The sequence below is a fragment of the Penicillium angulare genome (genome assembly GCF_028827245.1).
Source record: "Penicillium angulare strain IBT 27051 chromosome Unknown utg000007l_segment0_segment0, whole genome shotgun sequence".
Taxonomy (NCBI): Eukaryota; Fungi; Ascomycota; class Eurotiomycetes; order Eurotiales; family Aspergillaceae; genus Penicillium; species Penicillium angulare.
This window is the reverse complement of record NW_026623166.1, coordinates 1,404,854-1,426,060: the sequence shown is the minus strand read 5'-3', so window position 1 is coordinate 1,426,060 and position 21,207 is coordinate 1,404,854. Positions and strand designations below refer to the sequence as shown.

General features: G+C 44.9%; 11 protein-coding genes across 11 annotated transcripts; 4 read left to right on the top strand and 7 right to left on the bottom strand.

The window, feature by feature from the left end:
* Positions 1 to 663: 663 nt before the first annotated feature.
* Positions 664 to 1,473, top strand: N7478_009808 (uncharacterized protein; the record flags this gene model as incomplete). The annotated part of the gene is made up of 2 exons (XM_056926022.1): positions 664 to 1,186; positions 1,265 to 1,473. The coding sequence occupies 2 exons, from the start codon at positions 664 to 666 to the stop codon at positions 1,471 to 1,473; spliced, it is 732 nt and encodes a 243-aa protein (XP_056775392.1).
* Positions 1,474 to 3,115: 1,642 nt separating this feature from the next.
* N7478_009807 (uncharacterized protein) lies at positions 3,116 to 3,742 on the bottom strand (the record flags this gene model as incomplete). Its single annotated transcript, XM_056926021.1, has 1 exon — positions 3,116 to 3,742. One exon carries the CDS (start codon positions 3,740 to 3,742, stop codon positions 3,116 to 3,118), a length of 627 nt encoding a protein of 208 aa, XP_056775391.1.
* A 459-nt stretch (positions 3,743 to 4,201) lies between these two features.
* Positions 4,202 to 5,549, bottom strand: N7478_009806 (oleate delta-12 desaturase; the record flags this gene model as incomplete). Its single annotated transcript, XM_056926020.1, has 3 exons — positions 4,202 to 4,569; positions 4,636 to 5,413; positions 5,481 to 5,549. The coding sequence occupies 3 exons, from the start codon at positions 5,547 to 5,549 to the stop codon at positions 4,202 to 4,204; spliced, it is 1,215 nt and encodes a 404-aa protein (XP_056775390.1).
* A 1,463-nt stretch (positions 5,550 to 7,012) lies between these two features.
* Positions 7,013 to 7,741, bottom strand: N7478_009805 (tetratricopeptide repeat protein; the record flags this gene model as incomplete). The annotated part of the gene is made up of 1 exon (XM_056926019.1): positions 7,013 to 7,741. The coding sequence occupies one exon, from the start codon at positions 7,739 to 7,741 to the stop codon at positions 7,013 to 7,015; it is 729 nt and encodes a 242-aa protein (XP_056775389.1).
* A 177-nt stretch (positions 7,742 to 7,918) lies between these two features.
* On the bottom strand, positions 7,919 to 10,066 carry N7478_009804 (uncharacterized protein; the record flags this gene model as incomplete). Its single annotated transcript, XM_056926018.1, has 1 exon — positions 7,919 to 10,066. The coding sequence occupies one exon, from the start codon at positions 10,064 to 10,066 to the stop codon at positions 7,919 to 7,921; it is 2,148 nt and encodes a 715-aa protein (XP_056775388.1).
* Positions 10,067 to 10,854: 788 nt separating this feature from the next.
* Positions 10,855 to 11,319, bottom strand: N7478_009803 (uncharacterized protein; the record flags this gene model as incomplete). Its single annotated transcript, XM_056926017.1, has 1 exon — positions 10,855 to 11,319. The coding sequence occupies one exon, from the start codon at positions 11,317 to 11,319 to the stop codon at positions 10,855 to 10,857; it is 465 nt and encodes a 154-aa protein (XP_056775387.1).
* Positions 11,320 to 11,580: 261 nt separating this feature from the next.
* Positions 11,581 to 12,059, bottom strand: N7478_009802 (uncharacterized protein; the record flags this gene model as incomplete). Its single annotated transcript, XM_056926016.1, has 3 exons — positions 11,581 to 11,699; positions 11,784 to 11,850; positions 11,901 to 12,059. 3 exons carry the CDS (start codon positions 12,057 to 12,059, stop codon positions 11,581 to 11,583), a joined length of 345 nt encoding a protein of 114 aa, XP_056775386.1.
* Positions 12,060 to 14,131: 2,072 nt separating this feature from the next.
* Positions 14,132 to 15,106, top strand: N7478_009801 (uncharacterized protein; the record flags this gene model as incomplete). Its single annotated transcript, XM_056926015.1, has 1 exon — positions 14,132 to 15,106. One exon carries the CDS (start codon positions 14,132 to 14,134, stop codon positions 15,104 to 15,106), a length of 975 nt encoding a protein of 324 aa, XP_056775385.1.
* Positions 15,107 to 17,631: 2,525 nt separating this feature from the next.
* N7478_009800 (uncharacterized protein) lies at positions 17,632 to 18,183 on the top strand (the record flags this gene model as incomplete). The annotated part of the gene is made up of 2 exons (XM_056926014.1): positions 17,632 to 17,765; positions 17,826 to 18,183. 2 exons carry the CDS (start codon positions 17,632 to 17,634, stop codon positions 18,181 to 18,183), a joined length of 492 nt encoding a protein of 163 aa, XP_056775384.1.
* Positions 18,184 to 19,858: 1,675 nt separating this feature from the next.
* Positions 19,859 to 20,266, top strand: N7478_009799 (uncharacterized protein; the record flags this gene model as incomplete). Its single annotated transcript, XM_056926013.1, has 1 exon — positions 19,859 to 20,266. The coding sequence occupies one exon, from the start codon at positions 19,859 to 19,861 to the stop codon at positions 20,264 to 20,266; it is 408 nt and encodes a 135-aa protein (XP_056775383.1).
* A 43-nt stretch (positions 20,267 to 20,309) lies between these two features.
* On the bottom strand, positions 20,310 to 20,678 carry N7478_009798 (uncharacterized protein; the record flags this gene model as incomplete). Its single annotated transcript, XM_056926012.1, has 1 exon — positions 20,310 to 20,678. The coding sequence occupies one exon, from the start codon at positions 20,676 to 20,678 to the stop codon at positions 20,310 to 20,312; it is 369 nt and encodes a 122-aa protein (XP_056775382.1).
* Positions 20,679 to 21,207: the final 529 nt, after the last annotated feature.

Genomic DNA, 21,207 nt, shown 5'->3' with positions numbered 1-21,207 from the left:
AATGGGCAGAATTGGGCGACCGAAGGAACTGGATAGTGTTGTTGACCCTCGGGGAGAGAGGGGAAGAGATCACAAGGGCGGGAAAGGGGGTGTGGATTCCAAACGAGAAGCCAACAAATTATGGCGGTGACGGTTGAGACAGCGGAGGCATGATCCGATATCCAGTCAGTCGAAGGATGGATGGGGGTGCTGGACGGATTGGCTTGGAGACACGAAAAGAGGGAGAGAGAGAGAAAGAGAGAAAGGCAGAAAAGGATCAACAGGAGGCTCCGTTTCTTTCTTAGTACGTAGTTTGGTACCCGTTCTAGTTAGAGGGGCTGAGCCTAGTATAGTAATATACAACTATTAATATAGACATTATTCAATTTAATTGGGTAGGATAGATAAAAATTAAAAATTAAAATGAAATAAAATGAAATAATATCAAAATGAAGTTTGAATTAGACTGAAGCGTTGTCGTACGTCGTCATCCTAGTGTGATGGAAGATGCTTGTAAAGAGAAGAAACAAACTATATAGGGAATGATACTGAGGCGCAACTTCCTTCTATGAAATCCCAAGATTATGTCTGTAAAAGAGTGATAATGATAGTAATAATAAATAATACCACCATTGTACAACATCCCAGCTATCCTGCCTTTCTGCCTTCCTCTCCATATTCACCATGATTAGACGCCCACCAACAATCATCACCTTGGGAGACGAAGAGCTCCAATATCACCTGCACCGCATCTTTCTACGCACACTATCTGCTGATTTTGACCATTTGTGCCTAGATGATCATGACAATGAATATCAAGGCCACACTGGTGATACGCGACCCGATTCTTCCCCTCCCAGTTCCACACCATCTCCTAGCGACTCAGAACAGGAGGTGAATGTCAATCCAAACCGTGATGAACCCCGCGGGTCATCTTGCATAGGAAATCGTTCTGAGCCAAGCCTCTTCGTCATGGCCCCGACAAGCCCATCAGAAAAATCTGTTTCTTTGATAGTTGCCAAGTCGGCCCACCCAACAGTGGACACCAGCAAAGACTCCATTACGCCTCGGCTGGCCTCTTGTCTGTTACCATATTCACAAGACCAGGAACAGGAGCAGCAGCCGCGCCGTAGAGTAACTTGGGCCGCTTTGCCGCACGATCATCAGAAAGTCAAAGGCACCATCCGTCATCCGCTTGGGAACGAAGGTCTGTGCCATCTCACAAGAAAGGGGATCGTCGGTTAAACATGATGATCGAAGCAAATCATTGACAAAGGTTTACTAGAGAACCGCCCACAATCCCTCTGCCCGGATGCATGGACCACAACTAATGATGCTGAGCATTCGCGGCTTCCCACTAGCCAGATTTCCCGCGAATCACCCGCTGCCTTGCCGGAGATGACTATCGACATTGTTCCACCACCCCGGGACCTAATCTTAGTTTCTACACGGTTTGACGAGGTCGGTGTGGCCACTGTTACGGTGGATACCTAGTCATTGACAAAGAAGCTTTGTGCGAATCGAGATCGAGCCTGTTTAACAGACAAACGGCAGGAAGGGGCCTCTGAAACTATATTATTGATTATTGATTCGACAGCGGGGAAGCGCGCATGAATTATGATTGATCATGATGCTAATGATTGTCTTGCCTATGAGGTGCACACTACACAGTATAATATACTCACCGGTTTGATTCGTGTCTCTTTTGCAAAAAGAGAATCATGTTCTCTTCCCGATATTGACCTGTATACAACAACGTCATTCTGCAGGGCATAGTTAAAAATACCAAACTCTATCATTTGCTAATCTTCCGGGATTCAACTCCGTTTCTTGAACTAGGCGTGTATACTCCCGTACGATATCTCTATCACAGACGAACCGAAAAGACAAATTGGGCTGAAACCACGACTCTTAAGACAAGCCTAAGAGCTATGTATAGGTATCAATACATAGTTCGGATATGCCCCCGGTGGGGAAGAACGGCTCCGATCCATGATTTGCCTGACTCTGGCTGACCCAACAAGTGACGCGTCCTCCCGCTAAAATGCCCTGTTTATTATGAAATAGTCAATGCCGATAAAATTACCTATATGTCATTTCGCCCCTTAACAAGATTCAAAGTTTCTACCGGCAATTTCCCTTAAGTTGAACTATACTATGAATCAGTTTTGGATTCTGTTTTCCCTAACCTGACCGTAACTTGTCTTAGCCTCTAGGCTTATCAATATGTCTCAGATTCGAATCTTTAGCGCATAACTAATGGGTTCCAGCCAAGCTTCTGGGCCCTATTTTACCTGGTTCCACGATAATAATAGAAGTGAGCCGACGTGGAACGTCTAGAAAACCAACGATCGTTCGATTTTTCGCTGGTTGGTCCCCGCACCACTAGGGGGCCTTATCAGTGCTCAAATTATCAGCATCGGAGAATTTTGTCAGTGTGAACCCCGAGGAAAATCATAATTATGATGTCTTATGAAAATATAGAAACATGCATATGCAGTGTAGATTTTAAATTTGACTTGTGCGGCTTTGAAATTGTCCGTTTGGGACCGGGCCTGCTTAGTGGGACAGGCCATGCGCGGGGACACGCGAGCTATCAATAGAACTACCATCTAAATTTACGCCTATGGGATACGAGTACACTCCTAAGGCTTACAACCGAATGGAAGGATCTGCACATGTCAATTACCCATCAAGATGATATTCGAAGCCGAGCTATTTGCTTTAATAAGGTTTTTGTGTATCTGGGGTAATGCGAAATATAGTTCACAGTTATCGTACTACATTCTCCCTTAAACGTGAAGTATGTACATATGCTTCACGATCTAAATACTATCTATGTATAGCGCACTTCACCATCCCTATAAATTTGAACTTGGAGAGAAAGCCTAGATCGCTGTCTTGTGGGCAGGTTCCGGAGTATCCATCTGTTGTCGTGCGGGGAGGGTCAATCCTAGAGCCTTGGCAACCACAAAAGACCTTCGAATGAGGCTATGTTTGTTTCACTCTGCGCATATCCCAAATATGGAAAAAAAGTGCACCTCACTATCACGAGATAAAGAGGGGAACTAGGCAGCAGAAATAACGCGTAAGGTTGAGTGGGGGCGAGAATCAAGAATCAAGACTAGGAGTCCTCTCAAGTATCCCTCGCAAGCTTCGCCTTTCGGACCTCCAACAGATTTTCCAAAAATTCAATCTCAACCTCTGTGCGGAGCTGCTCACTCAATTTGCCCACGGCACTATCCGGGTCCGAACCGCGCTGGCGGGAGATTTCCACTTCACTAACGAGGCTTTTCTGGCTATCCTGGGTACCGAACAGGAAAGCACCCAGAAGGAACCAGAAGAGAACCAAGAAGAGTACTAGAAGGCCGAGGGTTGGTAGGTCGTGGATGTCGAGTTCGATCACGTCGGGTCCATGATTGAAGAATGCAAGGGCTGCAATTAGGATTAGCCCACCGAATCCGATGAAGATGCCGATGCGAACGGATCTTCTCTCTTTGTCATTGATTGAATAGCATGCTTTGTAAAAAGTGCTGACACTGAGAACGAAGGTGATCACACTAAGTATGGGAAGTTCGGAGAGTGTATCTAGCAAAGATCCCCCGGCTTCGGGGTCGATCATTGTCACAATCGGTTCGTCCATTATGATGGTAGCGGCGACAAGCTCTTTGGAGATGAGTGTGTAGTTTGGAGAGTTGATGGGTTGAATGCCAGTGAGATGTTTGAATGCATCTTCATGTGAATTCTGATCGGGAAACTTCATATTAGTATACGTGACCACCGTTGCTGCCTAATTACTGGCGTGAGCCCACATACGCACACCTGGCATACAACTCGATGAGCGACGGATCTAAAATGGCCACTAAGTGTTCCTTCCAGCCATAGATCCACAATCCAAGTTATCTTATCGTAGGTGTGGTGTCATAGCTGAAAGTAAATATTTTAACACACATGTAGTCGAAAACTTGAAGAAGAGAAGTTCAGGTTCTTAGGCATTGGGAACCTTAGTTATACTAAAGCTTGTTCCTAGAAATCATGATTGATCAAGTTGAATGCATTCTATCTTCCCGATCTATGCCATGTTCATCCAAGGTTCTATACCTGTGCATGACTGCAAGAAAGACATAGTCTAGTCTAACCAAAATCTAAATATAAACAATGAAGTATGCCAATGAGGCAAATCTATAAAAAACAAATGCAACATGCAATGACAAATCATAATCTAGTTAAGCTTCTTTCCAGCCTTGTCCGAGGGCTTCCAATGCAAAGCTCCCTCGGAGTCGGGGTTGTGAACAACCTTGCAGGTAGTGAAGGTATCAACCAGATCCTTCAAGAACAAGCCTTCTTCAAGATGGTACTGCTTTCCGAGATAAGGCACAATGGCGTTGGTGGCCTCTTCAGCATGGTAGAATGGAATTCTGGGGAAGAGATGGTGGATGACATGGTAGTCGATGATCTCGTGGAAGAGATGACGTCCAATGAAACCAAATCGTCGGTCAACAGTGCCCAGGGCACCCTTGACGAAAGTCCATGACTTATCGTCATGGCGAGGGACATCAGGGTGAGTGTGGTGCAGGTAAGTGATAGCAACTATAGAAAAGTTAGTATACTATTTTTTATAATTTTAAGCTTTCTTATGTAGATTGATGGTCTTACCGAGCCAGTGGTGAACCCAGAAATAGGGCACAGCGTAAAGCAGAGCAACCTTCCAGGCACCAATCTGAGTACCCAGGTAGTAAAGTCCAGCAGCGACAATAAGAAGACCCATATCAGTCATGGCAATCAGGTGGGTCTGCGAGTTGGTGAAAAGGGAGCCAAGGGGGTCGAGATGACTGTTTCTGAACTTTTGGACTCCGGATGTTCCCTTATCAGGCAAGCTCTTGTTTCCGGCGCTGACGTTAAACATGAGGTACATCTGCCATCCGAAAAGCTGGTGGCCGGTTAAAGTAATAGCATGGTACAGAGGAGTCTCCTCGACCAACTCAATGAATTTGCTGAACATAGTTGGCTTTTGGTTTTCAACCTCAGTTTCGGTGGGAGGGACAAAGACGGTATCCTTGTCAATGTGTCCATGATAACGGTGGTGTCTGGCATGGGTGATCTTCCATGAGAAAAACGGCACCATCAAGGCCGAATGCACGGCCCAACCGAGGAAATCGTTCAATGCGGTGGATTCAGAGAAAGCACCGTGACCACATTCGTGGCCAATGATCCATAGTCCGGTGCCAACGCAGCCCTGGACAAATCCATAGAGAATCCAGGCAGAGGCTCGGAGGAATGGAGTTGGGAGAAGATCAATCTTCAAAGCCAGATACACCAGAACAGATGCATAGACAATGTCACGGAATAGATAAGAAAGTCCCTTGAGAGCTGATCGCTCAAAGCAATGAGCTGGGACCTTATCCCTTATGAAGCCATAAGTAAGGTCTTGTTTCTGTATAGACTGTCAGCAAAACTGAAACATTGACTTATTTTTCTACACTGCCAGAGTACGGAATTACCTTGACCTCGGGCTCGGCCTTCAAGTGGATGACAGGCTCCGCTGTCGTTTGAACTATGGAAGCAGCCATTTTGTCGAATTACTGTTGTTGTTGCGGAGAAAGCAACAAAAGAGAACAATTGCTTTTAAAAAGAAAAAGAACGTTTAAAAAAAAATCACGAGCTCTCGGCCCCTGATTGAAATTTTATTTAGATAAAATGCATGATCGATTGATTGGCTCCTGAACAGACCTACAAACGGAGCCTTGGCAGGATCCTTGTCTAGCCCCATTCTAGCCGTCGCCTTCCCCTATCCATGGATGGGGTCTGAGACGAGAACCAATGTAAAATGCTGGGTTCTTACTCCTGGGTCTGTGTACCTGGGACTCGCTTAATGGCCCAACAGAACCGTTGGAAAGCGTTGATTTTCGGAGGATCCCCGTGGAGCAAAATTTCTATCTTAGTCTCTAGCGCGCTATTTAATTTCCCGCGTCGGCGGTTGATAGGTTTCGTGGACAGTGTTAAGGTTAGGAGTTACCCGCTAGTCTTGATAGAGCCCCCTTTATTCTAATTTCTTTGTTCTTTTTTCCGCCGCGCAATTGGAATTGTTCCATTTTCTTTATTGGCACTAGCGCTTCTCGGACCAATCCTTTCGTACTCGGGATAGATACATTGGGACACCCGTACTTTTCTATATTTTTTCTTAAATTTTCTTCTTGGACGGCGAATGGACCAAACAAATAATAAGTGACTAATCAATCGGTAGACTCCGGGGCTCTTTCCCGGTAGTCCAAAGAAAATGTCAATGGCACCGGAGTTTAGAGAAGGCGGAATTACGCGTAATTATAGTTTTGGATCTCTATGAATAAACCCCATGCAGTATTCGTACACAGTAAATTATTGTCACATGGCAAATTTGAAAACGTTGAGTTGCATCGGAAGGATGAAGCCGACATGTGGAAGCTAGTGCGAAGGCGAAATGTGGGTCAAGCATTGATCTCTCAACGTTTGAAAATACGAAAATAAGATTGTCGTGAACAGGAAAAAAAGGGGGTATCGAATCACCATGAAGGAAATTTGAATTGAATTCTAGTTAAAGGTTTAGATACACATATTGAACTTTTCTTTCATAGTTCTCGCTGCTTCGAAAGGGATAAACAACATATGGCATACATAAATCCATCGGTCTCTTCTCACCAGTTAGCGACTGATATGTGGCGGCGAATTAAAAACTCTTATTTTTTATCTGATATCCCAATTGTCAAAATCAAAATCAAAACAATCACATGCTACACTCTGCTATTTCAATCTTTGACTACGCACTTGAATGCACAGCCCAGCTTCGGCAACCACATAATCGTAATTCATAAATGTATAGACCATGTGGGCCAGTATAGACCTCGAGAACAGGACTTAGACTTCACTGATTTTTCCCTGCTGCATTTGTCACATTGGCCTCGGCATATGTAGCTCCTCAATATCCAAAGAAAATGGCACCTCCCCCGCAGAAATAGGGCTTTGACACAATCCTTCACCCAGGAGCATCAAGCTACAGTCAGCGTTGACCACCCCTTATGATAAGCTTCGTAAACAGACTAGGCTTTTTGAAAACCCCACTTGGAGTGCTGGTTGGCTGAGTGCTGATGGGCTCAGGTCCTCTGTATTGATAGGCAAGATCTTCAAGTTTGTCAACCTTTCTGGCAAGTTCTTTACACTGTGAACTGTCTGGCCCTTCAATCTTTTCGCAAATCAGTAGCGCACGCCGCGTGTGTATAAGAGCCTGGGCAGAATCCCCAAGTCTTGAATAGACATTGTTGAGAGTTATAAGTATCTCCAGAACTCTGGAGTCCCTTGAAGCCTCAGTTACATTAAGGTCTTGATCAAAGCCCATCAATGCCTGCTGGTACCACCCCAAAGCATCTTTGGGCCGATTTAGCTCCCAGAATACGTTGCCCAAATCGAGAGCTATGGGCCACGTAGTTTTTTCCTTTGAGCTAGACGTAGTCTGATAGCCCTTGAATGCTCGAGTCAAAAATATCTCAGCCTCGCTCCAACGTTCATTCTCCAAGTAGAACTGGCCAAGATCTTGGGCTGCTTCTGTCATCTCCTCCTCGTCTGGTCCGGAGACTCTCAAATGTGTTTGAAACACTCGTTGGTACATCACCTCTGCTTTCTTGTATCGATTTTCTAGCAAGTACAGTGCGCCGAGATTAGACACTGCTTTCAATGTCAAGCTGTCGTCTGGCCCGAAATTCATATACCCTTTGAGTGCTCGTTGGTACATTTTCTCTGCTTTTGCAAATGAGTCGCACTCATAGAATAAGTCACCAAGCTCAGTGACTGTCGATAGAGTTTGCTTGTGCTCCCTCATCTGACAGGAAGAAAAAAAACACATAGATTTCATTAATTAATCAAAATTCTTAAAAGATTTAAGGGCAGCGCTTTCCATGATATAGCCCCTTTATACTAGCACCCCCCAAGAGGCCTTCCCGCTGCGCAATGATAGCCTTTCTCCGCGCCTTTTTCTTTGGGACGATAATGGAGACATAAGACTCCAAGTAGGAATAGTGGCACATAGTTGATGCCTCCATGTGATAGGCACATCATCTTGTTGTCTCTTGGCCGCCAATTTCTTTGATGTTTTCCGAGGTGGCCCTTTAGATGGTTGCTCTGGATAGAGTCGCCTGAATATAGGCTCTATCCATCCTGGAAGTAAATCACGTCTTCCTCCTGAATTCTTCTCACTCGGCTGAAGCTCCTCAGCTACTATCAAAACCTCCCGGCCATTCGAATTGGCACAAACTTGCTTTACGTGCCATGCTGTGGTGAATGTGTTCACTATCCAGGCTATGGAATGGCCATAATTTGAGCCACTCGTTGATATTATGACATCTTTCATCTTAACCGATTCAAAAGGTTTAGCATCAGAAATGACTTGAAATATTTCGCACGCAAGCTTTTTATCGATGATAGACTCAACCATAATTCTTTCCACATGACCATTTCGAAGTTGATGCTCTTTGTAACGGACTTCTCCGCAAGACTGACTCTGAAACTCGTCAAAAGAGGGATCTTTGAGCGGCGGGTTCGCATGAGACAACATCCTCTCGCTTAAATAAGTCATTGCCTCTCGCGAGATCTCATGTGTTCGAGGAGGTAGAATCTGATAGTCAAGATGCAGGGTGCTGAGATTTTTCATGGACCCCAACGCCATATATAAGATAAATTGCTCAAATTCATCTTGACTGCGATTGAGAGGAACTCCCAATTCTTGTAACGACGGACATCCTTCATCGATTAGCTGAATTTCCTCTTCATTCACAAACTGCCATGCTGTCGGATTCAAGAGCTTGAGCTTGTGCAAATGGGGCCCATGATAGTCGACGAGAGATTCTATACTAATAAGGGAGTGCCATCCTTCAAATTCAAGCTCAGTCAAAGGAGGCACCGAGTGGAGAAAGTTGTTCGCAGAGTTGTAGAAGTCCGCCGATCGCAAAGCATTGGAACCAATGTTCAGGCTCAGAGCTCTCAGAGATGTAAGTGAGAGTTTCGTCCGATTCCATATACGGAATACGTCGTCATTCAATCGACCATGAATTTTCAGAGTCTGCAAGGTTGAAAAGTCTGTGTACTGACTCCACCCTTCTAGCGTACCCCCATCAAAATCCGATCTGCTCTCGAAATGGAGGGCTTCCAATGAAAGCTTTTCAGATGGACATTCGCTTTCTGAAGGTATGTCCGGAGCCCTTTCATTTCTTCTCAAACGAAGCTCTTTGAGATTCGGCGCGCTAATTACACCTCGCAGCAAAAGCCCTCGTCCCCGAGGGTTTTCATATGAAGATTCGCGGCCACTACCAATACTAATTGAGTGAAGAGAAGGCGCGCCATGCCACATGGTATCCATATTTTGTCTCCAGACTCTGTCATACCGTGAGACCCTGCGATATTCCCTTTGTATCATAGGGCCGTTGAAAAAGTAATCCAAATGGAGACGGCATTGCGGTTGATCTCGGTGTAAAGTATCAAGGATGCATTGTGGCATGACATTAGACCAGGTCCAAATGAGATCTTTTAAGTTGGGAAGAGTTTTGATCAGCCTTACAACGGGGCTGTAAAGATCCGCCGAGGAATCCCGGTCAGGTTCCACATAGTTGCTTGGATACCGGCTTAAAGGAGTTTCCTGCCATTTTCCATACTGTGTCGTATCGTCACCTACCTGACTAGAAGATAACAGGGTGGACAAGCAGGGCGGTTTCCATTCTTCCTCTTCGTCATAGCATCTAGAATACGAATTAACGAGTTTGGGGTGTGCGACGAAAACCCGACGGACGCAACCAAATCCATCAGCAGCTTTGAGCCGCTTAATAAGGTGATTCACAATTCCGTTCAATGCTGCCTCTTGTCTGGGCCTAGGGACTGCTATTTTGATATCGTGGAATTTTATGGACTTGGCAGCTGCTTGGATAGCTGCTTGACAGTAGACGTAGTAGGTTTTGCTGGTCTTTGCGAGACTGAACACCGCTGCGGGGTCTTCAACCACAAGATAACTTGTGATTATATTCACAACTTCTGGTGGAAGATGGATACTCGTTGGCTCTTTGCGAGGCATCGTGGTGCTGGGGACAATTAGTGCTTTTTCGTTTCCTTATTGTAAAAGAAAAAGAGTCCTAGTGGGGCGTACTTAACTGGTATTATTTTTGGCCCCCGGGCCACATCCGAGAGCAGACCATGCTATCCGTGGAATAGACTCTAGTTTTTGTGACTCATTTCGATTTGTGACTCATTTCGATTACAAATAGGAACTTTGAAAAACACAGCAATTAAAACCTTGTAATAGACCTCACTGCAAAGCTAAGTGAGAGCTGTGCTGAGGCGATAAGATACTGTACAAATGGCATTTTGCAGTGGTCCTCAACCACTGTGGTCGGCACAATTAATCATCTGCGCTAAGATCCCGGTAATGGAAGAGAAGAATGATTGAGTGTGTGTCGGGCCAAATCGATTTCGAGAATGACTGTACGCGAGTTACTAGTATATATTAGTTGCAACATTCTCTGAACGACGACGATATGGGAAAGAAGCGATGGGGAACGATCAAAGCGGATGGAGAGATATGCAGGAGCTAGTAAGCTACGAGTTTCAAGGAGATGAAAGTCTGACAGGGCTGGGCTCGACATTGTACAAGCATTGTGGCCTGGAAAGACCAGTCGGTTTTTAAACGAAATAAGTTAAATGATGATTACTAGCAATAGTGCCCGGAAAAAGTCTATCTATATTTTGTTCGCATGTGTGATGCATAACATAACATGTCCATACTATCAGCTTGCCACTTCAAAGCTGAGACCTTGCAAGAATTGAAAACTTCCAAGGTTGAGAGGTGAGATGGGTCTTTTCAGATCAAAGGAAGTTTCGGATTCTCTGTCCAATACAACCAGCCCCACGAAGAATAGCCAGTACCAAAAGACCTTCCACGCAAGCACGAATGAGGACTCCATTGGCACGCCAAATATCCCAGCCATCGGCTTCCCCGTTAACGTCCTTGAGTCCTTCCAGATAAGACTCTGTCATTAAAGCTGCAAAGAAGAAACAAAATGCGAAAGTCGCTCCAAGAATACGGGCGTTTCGGTCTTGCAAGGATCGGTGATTAAATGGAACAGGCTGAGATGAATTCTGATCCTGATCTTGTGGCTGTCTATTGCGAGTGTCTGGAACAATCTGTGGCAGGTATTGTAGGATGAATCGTCCAAATATAAAGCCCAGGGAGGCACCTGCGACGTAGATGACAGAAACAACGATCATGAGAGTTGTACAGGTAAGAGCAATTGCCCCCGCGATATTGATCATATGTGTTGAAGTATCCATGATTTATACAAGGTGGGGAACATTCAAGCCAAAACGATCAATTCTGGACATATGAGACGAAAGAAAAATTCAAATGTAAAATTGCTACCAGGAAATATTTGACATAAACAGGACATTAACTAACAATAGGTCTTGGTGGGGAAGGCTCTGGACCCCGGGGCCAAAGGTAGTGGAGTCTAAACTCAAACCACACCCACTTCCAAGCCGTTTGTTTCTTTGCCACATTCACGCCATAAAACCTGAGTATGTGTAGATGAATCATTAGTTGGCTTTACCCAATGACCAAGATCCCACTGAAAGATCGCCAACAATGTTAATACAACCTTCAGTCAATTGTTCGTAAGGTTCGGCACATCCATCATCTAGCCAGAATGAGAAACCTGCTGGTGGTTAGCGAAGATCTGAACTGTAGTTGAAAAGGAATGAAGAGGTCTGTCTGCATTGCCCAGGTAACTTAATCTTACCTTTGCCATCATCACCACTCTCTTCCTCAATTTCAATTGACTGGGCATTGCTAGTAACGCCGAAGGTCTCGAAGTTTGTTAGAAATTTGTAAAGCTAGGTATTTTGAGTGAACATACAGAGCATCCTTCACTATTCAACGTAGCCTTAATCGCATCATTGCCAATGAGATTGTCAAGGTTTTCTCCATTGCATTGTGTGCCAAGAAGGAAATGCAGATTGTAAGCACTTGCTGCAGTAGCAAGTAGAGCGTAGGAAAAGGCCTGGAAAGTCTTCATGATGGCGATTGATGGAATTTGTAAGAGAATTTTTTATGTTCAACAGTTTTTCTGTTGATTGAACAGTCGTAACATTTTAGATCTGTTGGTGAGGTCCACGGGTATTTATATTTCACGATTTCTTAATAACTTCCAAGGTTGAACTGCGTACCTAAGTATAGAAACCTCCACCTATCAGGATGCATACTAGTATGAATTCATCATGTACATGCGGGCACAAACGACATCCCGATTTTTATCATTTTCTACCGGCTATAAGTGTCTCCACTGAGGAGATGTTTCGCATTTCCACTTTTCTGGGATTATAGTGATATGACCAAAGGATCAAATTAGCAATACTACCTGGTATATTTTCTTATGACCGCCCCGCGGATGTCTTGTATGCGAATTCTATATCTTGGCATTTTTGTATCAGCGGGCTCAATGACGTCGACTCATGTGCCTTTTCAGCGGTATCAAAGATTGATATGTACATACACTATCGTATCGTGACAGCTGCGGGATCAACAAGCACGCTCAGGGCCATTCCCTGCCCCCGGGGCCAGAAACTTCTGGGTGTCGATCGCGGTCACAATTGAGGTAAATAGAGCGCCCGCCAAGCGAAGTTCGCATTTTGGGATCGGCAGGCCCACTCACTGTGAGGTCACAAGGGACCAGGGAAACAACGTCCAAGGTTAGAATGCATCCTTCTTCGAACAGGGTCTACTGTAATACTTGCGATGTACACTAAGATGGAGTATGAGGCTGACCTGTTTCTAGGAACAGGTATTTTCGTCCCCATACTGTGATCCGTATGTATATAGGCCAAGACCTCGGACCCACAGTAGAAGACCGGCACCAAGATATCTGATGGGTACGCTAATCAAACTAACTGCACCATTGCAGAGCAAATAATGGAGTTCGTAGTAGGAAACCCTTGGTTTGACATGCCCATTTCCTAGAAATTCACCCTCGTTCGCTACCCACAATGATTGTAGTATCTCAGCTGAAGGCCATAGTTGACAAAACTGAATTGGATGTATACTGCACAATAACTTCACCTTGAACATTGTGTAGGTGTTTGTGAAAAAGCCTTCAACGTCGATTCTTCACTGAGGCTGAAAGCAAAATTTGTTTCGTGAAATGAGGGATTTAGTCGGCAAAATGCTTTGGGGGTGCTTGTCTTTGCTTGGCTTTGGTGGCTATTGCTTGTTCCTATGCCAAGTTTAGGCTTTTCCAATTGCAGATCCCTTCTAGCTACCCCCACTGGGATAATAGATATATGGGTCGAGTGTCCTCAAATTTCCGGGACCGCGCATATAGCTCTGTACAGTATAGCTGAATCATAGTATTCCAACTAACTCGTCGTCGGTAGACACTAAGGATGCCCCGTCTTTGCATATGAAAGTCATTCTAAACATAGAAAAGCTCGTCAAATCTTATTATGTGACCTCTAGACTTCAATTAGGAATATGGGTTCCGTCAAGGATTTATTAACGTACGATTTAAGTACATAGAAGGATTGGATCATCGATAATATGGAAACTGGTACTAGGTTCGAATCCTTCCAGGCATGGTGAGACATAACGAGATACTACAAAGTATATCTACCCCGGGGGCTGCCCCATGCCAAGCAGAGCGACTGGAAACTTGAAGCAAGCGGTATCCACGTCCTTCGCTTAAATGAGCTTCCAAGGATGCCCTGCCTATTGAAACTCGAGATATACACACTAATACCTTCCCAAAGAAGCAAAATATCCACTTCACTCCCCTCCCAGCATCAGGTGGAACGGCTAATCCGGAAGACCCAAAGTGTGTACAATCCTCCTCCGAAGGAGCTGGGTCTCTCGATCAGGATATTGGCGCAGCGTCCTCCATCTTTAGAAAGATCAGCAGTTGCCAATACTCCCTTGGCACGCCCATCAGGCTTCAATGGTCATGGTTCCACCTCTTGCTGTTAAAATCCCTCATCTATTTCGATAAAACGGTCCCAAATAGTTTGGGACTGATGGGGATTTCCGGACATAAAAGAGATATCGTTTCTCTATGAAATAAAACGATAAACCAAGCTTTTCATTCAATCTCCGTTTAAAATGCCTCTTCCTAGGGGTCTCACTTTCGCTACCCTGGCCGTGCTGGTCATTCTAGTGGTAGTGGTTACCGCCTTGCCTGGCAAAGAACTTGAGGTTCGTGCCGAGTCCACTTCAGGCTGGGATGGAACCACTGCTCTTGCGAAGCGCTCTGACAGAGCCGCATACACAGGAAATGCGTCTATACTTATGAGTTCGGTTGTCGGTGGTGCCTGCGCCTTAGCCGCCATCAACCCTGGCAATACACCTGTTTGTGTGGTGGCTATCGCTGTTGCCATAATTGGAGTCTTCGTCAACCTAGTCGCTGCCCTTGCTAGTGACCCTTCCAAGAGATCCTTTAGTTTGGATGACGATGCAGACGGTTATTATCTCTACAAGTATCCTAGTATCGATGGCGCACCAAGAATGTTCGATCAAATCCAGGAATCATTCCATGCTGGTGATGGTCTACCAATTCATTTTGCCGACACTTCTTGTGAAAACAATCAAACCTGTCACCGTTTGTGGTATCACAAGGTTGAGAAACAGGATTCATCGGGCAATGACAGGGTCTTCCATCATATTCAGTCGACTCCTCAAAACTACGACTTCCGCGCTGATTCGACAAATGGAACAACTGGCAACCATCGTCGCCAAGCGGCTCACGACGCCGATGCTTCTGTCACCAGTGACAGCGGAACAAAGATATATGGTGGATATGTCTTCGAAACGAGAGATCTTGCAACTGATCGAGACATTACCGGCATGAAAGTCCACGACGTCCAGCAGAACGTGGCCGATCAGATGTCGAGTGAGTACGATGAGAGCAAAAGATTCGAAAATTATGGAATCTATTGCATGGACTTCGATACTACCGATGACCCATCTGTGGGCACCGTTGGGTACACTTGGTACTACGCAGACCACGACAGTTACCCCTCTGGCAACGAAGAGTCTTTCATGAATACCTGTGCGGAGGAGGCGGCAGGAAGTGCCTAGGCTAACGGGAATTTCAGCTTTGACCGATGTTGCTGATGAGCGTCTCCGCCTTAAATCAGATTGATGGCTGAATTGTGCAGACGGATCGTGGAGAGTTGCCTAGTAGGAGTAAACTAGTGCCGATAGCTTTAATTGATACATCTTTGTGCTTAGAGAAGACCTCGGAACTTGATGTGCTTGCTCTGGGAACTATGTTCAGACTGAGTCATGTGTATTGCTAGAGTAGCGACTGTATACTAGTTAATAATACCGATATAGCGGTCGTCTCAGGCCATTTATAGGCCCAGATTGACGGTGAACCCTTCCAGTCCTCCTTTTTACATAAGTCTAGTCTCAGGGAGTAACAAATATCGGCACCGTGGCCATGACATTCGCAATGTGCGCAAATGCCGTCCATCTGTCCCTTTTTGCGTTGGTTTTGGCAGTGGATGTCATTAGATACGCCTTTTGGTGGATGGTTAAGCTGTTGGTCTACCAGAAGTAGGACCCAGGCCTTTCTTTTGCTGTCCCGTTTCTTGGCAGGTGTGGCGTAACCTGTTGTGGTTGTTTCTCGTACAGCGATTCTATCTCAAAGGTTATGCGTCATGTCGATAAGGTCAGTATTGGTGTACGATTCAATTGATACTTTGGTAACGCGTGCAGCTTCCATAATAGAATCGCGGACGTCCGGATAAGATTCCAGCTAACTCATGATGTGCAAGAAGGTAACGCAAGGCTTATTGTCGAGTCCACGCTATTTCATCTTATTATAGAACAATATATATTCATCGGTAAAGGTAGTAATGTTTGGGTAATCTGATGCTTTCATATTACTGTATTTAGCCAGATTGATCATATCATCATGTAGACCGTACCCTTGTATTTATTTCTGGATAGATTCATAGACATCATCACTGAATTGGATGGGGCCATAGGCCTTGATACAAACAAGAAGATTAGACGAGAGGCTTGCGATTAGCTATGATGCAACGGCCTTGGATGCAATGAACCAACGAGCAGAGTTGTTATCATTCTGTCGAGGACGTTGTAGGTTGTAATCCAGCAAGTGAACGATCCCGTGAATTGACAATGCGCTTTTGACGTTAGTTTCCCAGGTTTCGTAGTCTTCTTGTTTCTTTAAGGTAAGCTCAAGATTATGAAGGGTGATCTCGCCTGTAGGTAGATCTTGGGCCTGGTCAGTGCGTACGGCATCAATGATCGTCGTCCAGTCGCGACTTGCGTTATCTGCGTTGAACGGGGCCGTGCTTTCACTGGAGATGTTCCCCTGGGTGTTGTTGAGATTAACGAATTGAGACACCTTGTGTATGTCCTAATCGAGTAAGGTGAGTAGTGCCTTCGTGCTGTACGTAAGCGATCGAAGACAGGGTAGTAGGGTAAGAGTTTTAAGCGCTAGAGACTTCAAAATAGGCGATTTCTCGCGATCTGTCTCTGCGCGAAGGGAAAACAAAATGCAGTCAAAAACCAGTATTTTGGGAGCAAATCGACTCTCACTTTGTGAAGTCGACAAGGTAAGGACTCATAACCTGTCTGCGTCTGAGGCTGGTACAGACTGAGAGACGGTGAAACAGCTAGTAAGGACTAGATAAATGGAGAAAAGGCCGAAGAACTAGGGAAACCACCGAGTGGAAAAGTGATTCAGGGAAGAGAAGAGAAGAACGATCACAAGAGAGAGAGAGAGAGGGTATCTAGTGATCTGATGCCTTAGGCACCAGGATCAAGATCACGTGACTCCTGACAAAGGTGTGGAAATATACTCCACTTCGAGCTGCTCCATGTTTTGCACTGCACATCGGGAATAAGATCCGCAAAATCTACGGATTACTCTGCGCAGCACTAGAACTTGAAATACAACTCTCTTTTAAGAGAAGTGATTTCAAGATGGTATGTAGTAAGTATATTTCCAGAAACACAAGCAAGACAAATTGACCATAAATAGACTCGATTGATAGCGATAAATATAGATCAGAACCTAGAATCTTGTAAGCTCAGGCGGCCCATCGCGCCATCAGCCTGTTTTTGAAAGCCGAAAGGGCACCCGCGCCGACTTATGGCATATGGAGTAATTGTTCCTGTGTTCAACCCGTCAAGGACACCATTTTCCCACGCTAGAAACTCGAGCGGCTCCTAGACCGAAAACTTGAACTGAAAAGCTCAAGTGAAAGACACGGGTATCGATCGCCGGTCTGTTTGGTCAATCTGAACTGTCAGCTTGCAGACGTCAAAGTACAAAGTTCCCATCATTATGCAAATCTGCAACATAAGACTGTATCGGATCTACTCCTGTCCATCTTATGCACAAGCATTGGCCAGGTTACAATCGTCAGATTCCTTCAAACTTTAATACCGGGACGAGCGGCGTGCCTTGGACCCTGATTTAATTTCCAAATACGTTCTACGGCGGGGAAATCCGCAACCCACATCGTAAATGTCTCAGACAGAAGTAAACATTTATAAGACCGGCTTTTCGCTTTGATTCTTCTATTTCTCAGCATTACAATAATCCCAATTCTCATCTTATCGCAATAATGGCCCTTTCAGCATGCAATGCCGTTACGAACCCCGGCTTTGAATCCGGAGTTCTATTCCCCTGGCATCCATCTGCAGTGAATGTTGCCAAAGTGAGCAATGGAACAAGCTCTTACAGCGGTGACCACTACCTGTATGAGAAATTACTAGGATCATCTAAATAAAATTTGAAAAACAAGCTAACAATTCTCAGTGCATTGACAACCGCCATTGATAATGGTGCCAACACTATCTCTCAGCTTTTGAAGGGTCTCAAGCCGGGCACTAAATATACCTTCACCGCGGAGGCGCAGGTCCCATATGATAGCTCTGAGTACTGCTTTATCTACGCTTATGCGGGTCACAATGCTACTCGTGGTGAGATTGCGCAACAGGAGCTGGACCAGGATACATTTGGATCATGGGTGTCTGTCACTGGAAGCTTTGTGGCGAAGAAGTCAACTGCTGAGTTGCATGTTTCTGCGTCGTGTGATTCCGAGGATAACTCGTATACTGGCCTTGTATGGCTTGATTCGATTGGTGTGGTTCCCGAAGGTGGCTGTGGATCTTAAGATATGAAGATGATGCATTTGTTGTATATAGTTTATGCGAAGTAATGCCACTGTTGATACATTTAGTTTACATAATTTCGGTTCGGCGGCGGAATTTCTATTACTTAGATCATTCATGTATTAAGTTCTTAGAACGAATAAGTGACATTTCAACCAGAACGTCAAATAGTTCATTTCTGAGAAGATCTAACTAAGCTTTAATGTGCCTCTTCGGGCCCGCCTTGGAAAAAAGCTTGTCGGTCTAAGCTAGGAAACTTTCCAGCTAGATGTTTCCGAAGAAAAATCTATGATTGTACTGATGGGATATTAAAAATGGCTTGAGCAATTAGTTCAAGGTTTCTATGCTTGAATTAAGTTGTCACCCTTGCTCTTACATCGTCAAGACCATATACATATTGCCAGAGAGGAGGCTTACCTGAAAAGAAAATAGAAGATAAGAGCAATTTCACATCGGTGGTCTTCCAGGTTAAACACTACCTACTACGATTGGGGTCAAGGGGAGCCTGAGGATAGACTTTCAGTCTATCTATGGGCGTAGACGTAGGCGTAGAGCAACTTGAACATTACCCTCTGGACTTTGTGCTTAGGGCTCATGAAATGACTTTTTATTTTCGGTTTTTTGCTTCTATCTCAAAAAAATCCAGCAACTTGAAAATTTTTCAAGACCCACGCGTCAAAATCCATTCTCGAATAGTACTGTAAAATAAAAGCAACGTCTTCACCCATTTAGCCTCTATTCAATGTCTAACGTCTAGAACCCACAATCACCCAGCTTGAAAAACTTTGACCAATATGGATACAGTACAAGTGGAGATATTTATTTTTGGGCACGTCGTGTTGTTCCACGATATCCTATGAGGGCACGGTTGGTCCACAACCGCCACCCTTCGGCTCTGAATGCGGTACCAAATCAGCGTTGCGAACCACATTCAGAACTCAATGGTTCCGACGGTTGTCTGGGTTTAATTTCGTAGGAGGCTTGTGGTTTGCTATCGTTATCTAGGTACAGTACATTCAATGTGGCCACTTTTTTCTGTTCCTGGGTTGTTTCCAAGGATTGTGTTTCTATTCTGGATGGATGGATGGGTAATTTACGACTTTACATTGGTTCGACCGGGGATTAGACAGGTACAATAGATAATGCGGAGATATTCGTGGCGCGGATGTTTGCAGGACAGGTGGCGATTGGAGTCAAGTTGGAGTTGTATTATTGGAGATGTTTACTTACGTCGACTCCAGATGTGAGGGGTGTGGTAGTACTACCTGCATGCGGGATGAGGCGAAACAAGACGAAGGCAAAGAGAAGTTTACAGAGGTGTGGACGGTAGAACTTGAAGAGCCTATACGTATGTCAACTCTATATCCTATTCAATTTCATATGCAATAACTGATGATGACAACCCTATAGGGAATGGAGACTGTGGAGCATAGGTCATCGGCGTTAAGAACCAGGAGCTGTAGGGAGATATTGTCTTCGGTCATCCCAACGAAAAATATGCATACGTTATATCTGCCCACGCAATATTTCGACAAATCAGTGCGGAGGTTGAAGGTGGCATCGTGATCTGTCGGTCGGGGCCGAGTTTTACGATGCCTTTCGATTCCAGCCAAAGTTTCCTGAAACGGCGCCCTCGGAGCCCACGAATATCTCCCCAGGAACCTTTTCAGCAAAACTATGCTTCACCTTAAGTGCCGTACCCAGGCAGTCCGTGGAATTACCAAGGGGCCTTATTCCCAAGGATATTCGCCGTATAATGAAACCTTTCCCACAGCTAATAGCCCGGCCGGAATGCCTCACTTTCAGCCACAGTCAGCGGTTACAGATAAGGCAAAATATGACAGGATCGTACAGCTGGAGAAGATGATTTTAGATGAGCGATTAAGACAGGAGGCACATAAGGAGGTACAGAAGAAGGAAACAGAAGCAGAAGCAGCAAAGGACGAGGCTATTGCAAGGCTGGAGAAGTTGATTCTAGTTGATCGCATTGAACGTGAAAATAGGGAGGCAGTACGCCTCGCAGCAATTGCAGCTGAAGCGGCCGAGAAACAAGCTCGTGAAGAACAAATTGCACACGATCGATAAACTCTGTTTTCTTTGTTTTTCCCAAAAAAAAAGAATGAGTAAATTAGGTTAAATTGGTCAATGAACACGACCTACTGAGAAAAGTAAGGAACTCTGAAAGATCCTGTTGGTAGCGAGGGTCTTCGTTTTGGTAGCGGAAGGGGTCCGGTTCCCCATCCATACGGCAAGTGTGACGGATTTGTTTCAACCCCAAAAGCTTTTCTGTCTGTTCGCGGGTTAGGGTACCAGTGGCGTTGCTGGGAAGCTTTCGATTACTCCCGCTTCCTTTCTCGGTTTCCCCAAGTCCGTCGTTCATATCCTCGATTTCATCCTCCGATTCATCCTCTGATTCATCGCTCATGCCAAATGACCATTTTAGAATAACTAGGATAAGGCGTGCACCAAGGTTCTGCACCCATCTTGGAGGGGCCATGGTATGAGGAGAGATGTAGGCAAAAATGTAGGAAGAAGAAGAAGAACTGATTGTATCCCACCAGGTAGTTCTCAATATAGTAGGTATTGGCCCGCGATAAATGTAGTCAAAGTCACCCGCTCCTAGCCCTAATTGGGACAACTTGGGAACCACTATAATTTACTCTTATTATTCCAAGTTGCAGCATTAGGCAAAAAAGTTTCGTTTTGAATGCCGTTTTAATGAGTACTAAGCCATATTAAGCTAGAGTTTGGCCATGTGATTGGCTAACTTATGGGGTTAGTCCTAGTTTGGTAAAGTGACTCGCATTTTGAAGTATAAATCGGGACCTCGATGGGAAAGAGTTGATGGTCAAATACATACTAGACTAGGAATGGCCCGAAATGCAATCCAAATCGCTTGATTATTCCTTGGTTATATAGTCTACCTTCCAAATTCGATGCGGCCTAGTGCTACTCCGTGATCTGAAAATAGGAAAAGTTTCTCCTACTTTATACAATTTCTATTTCTACGTAAACCTCAAATTTCA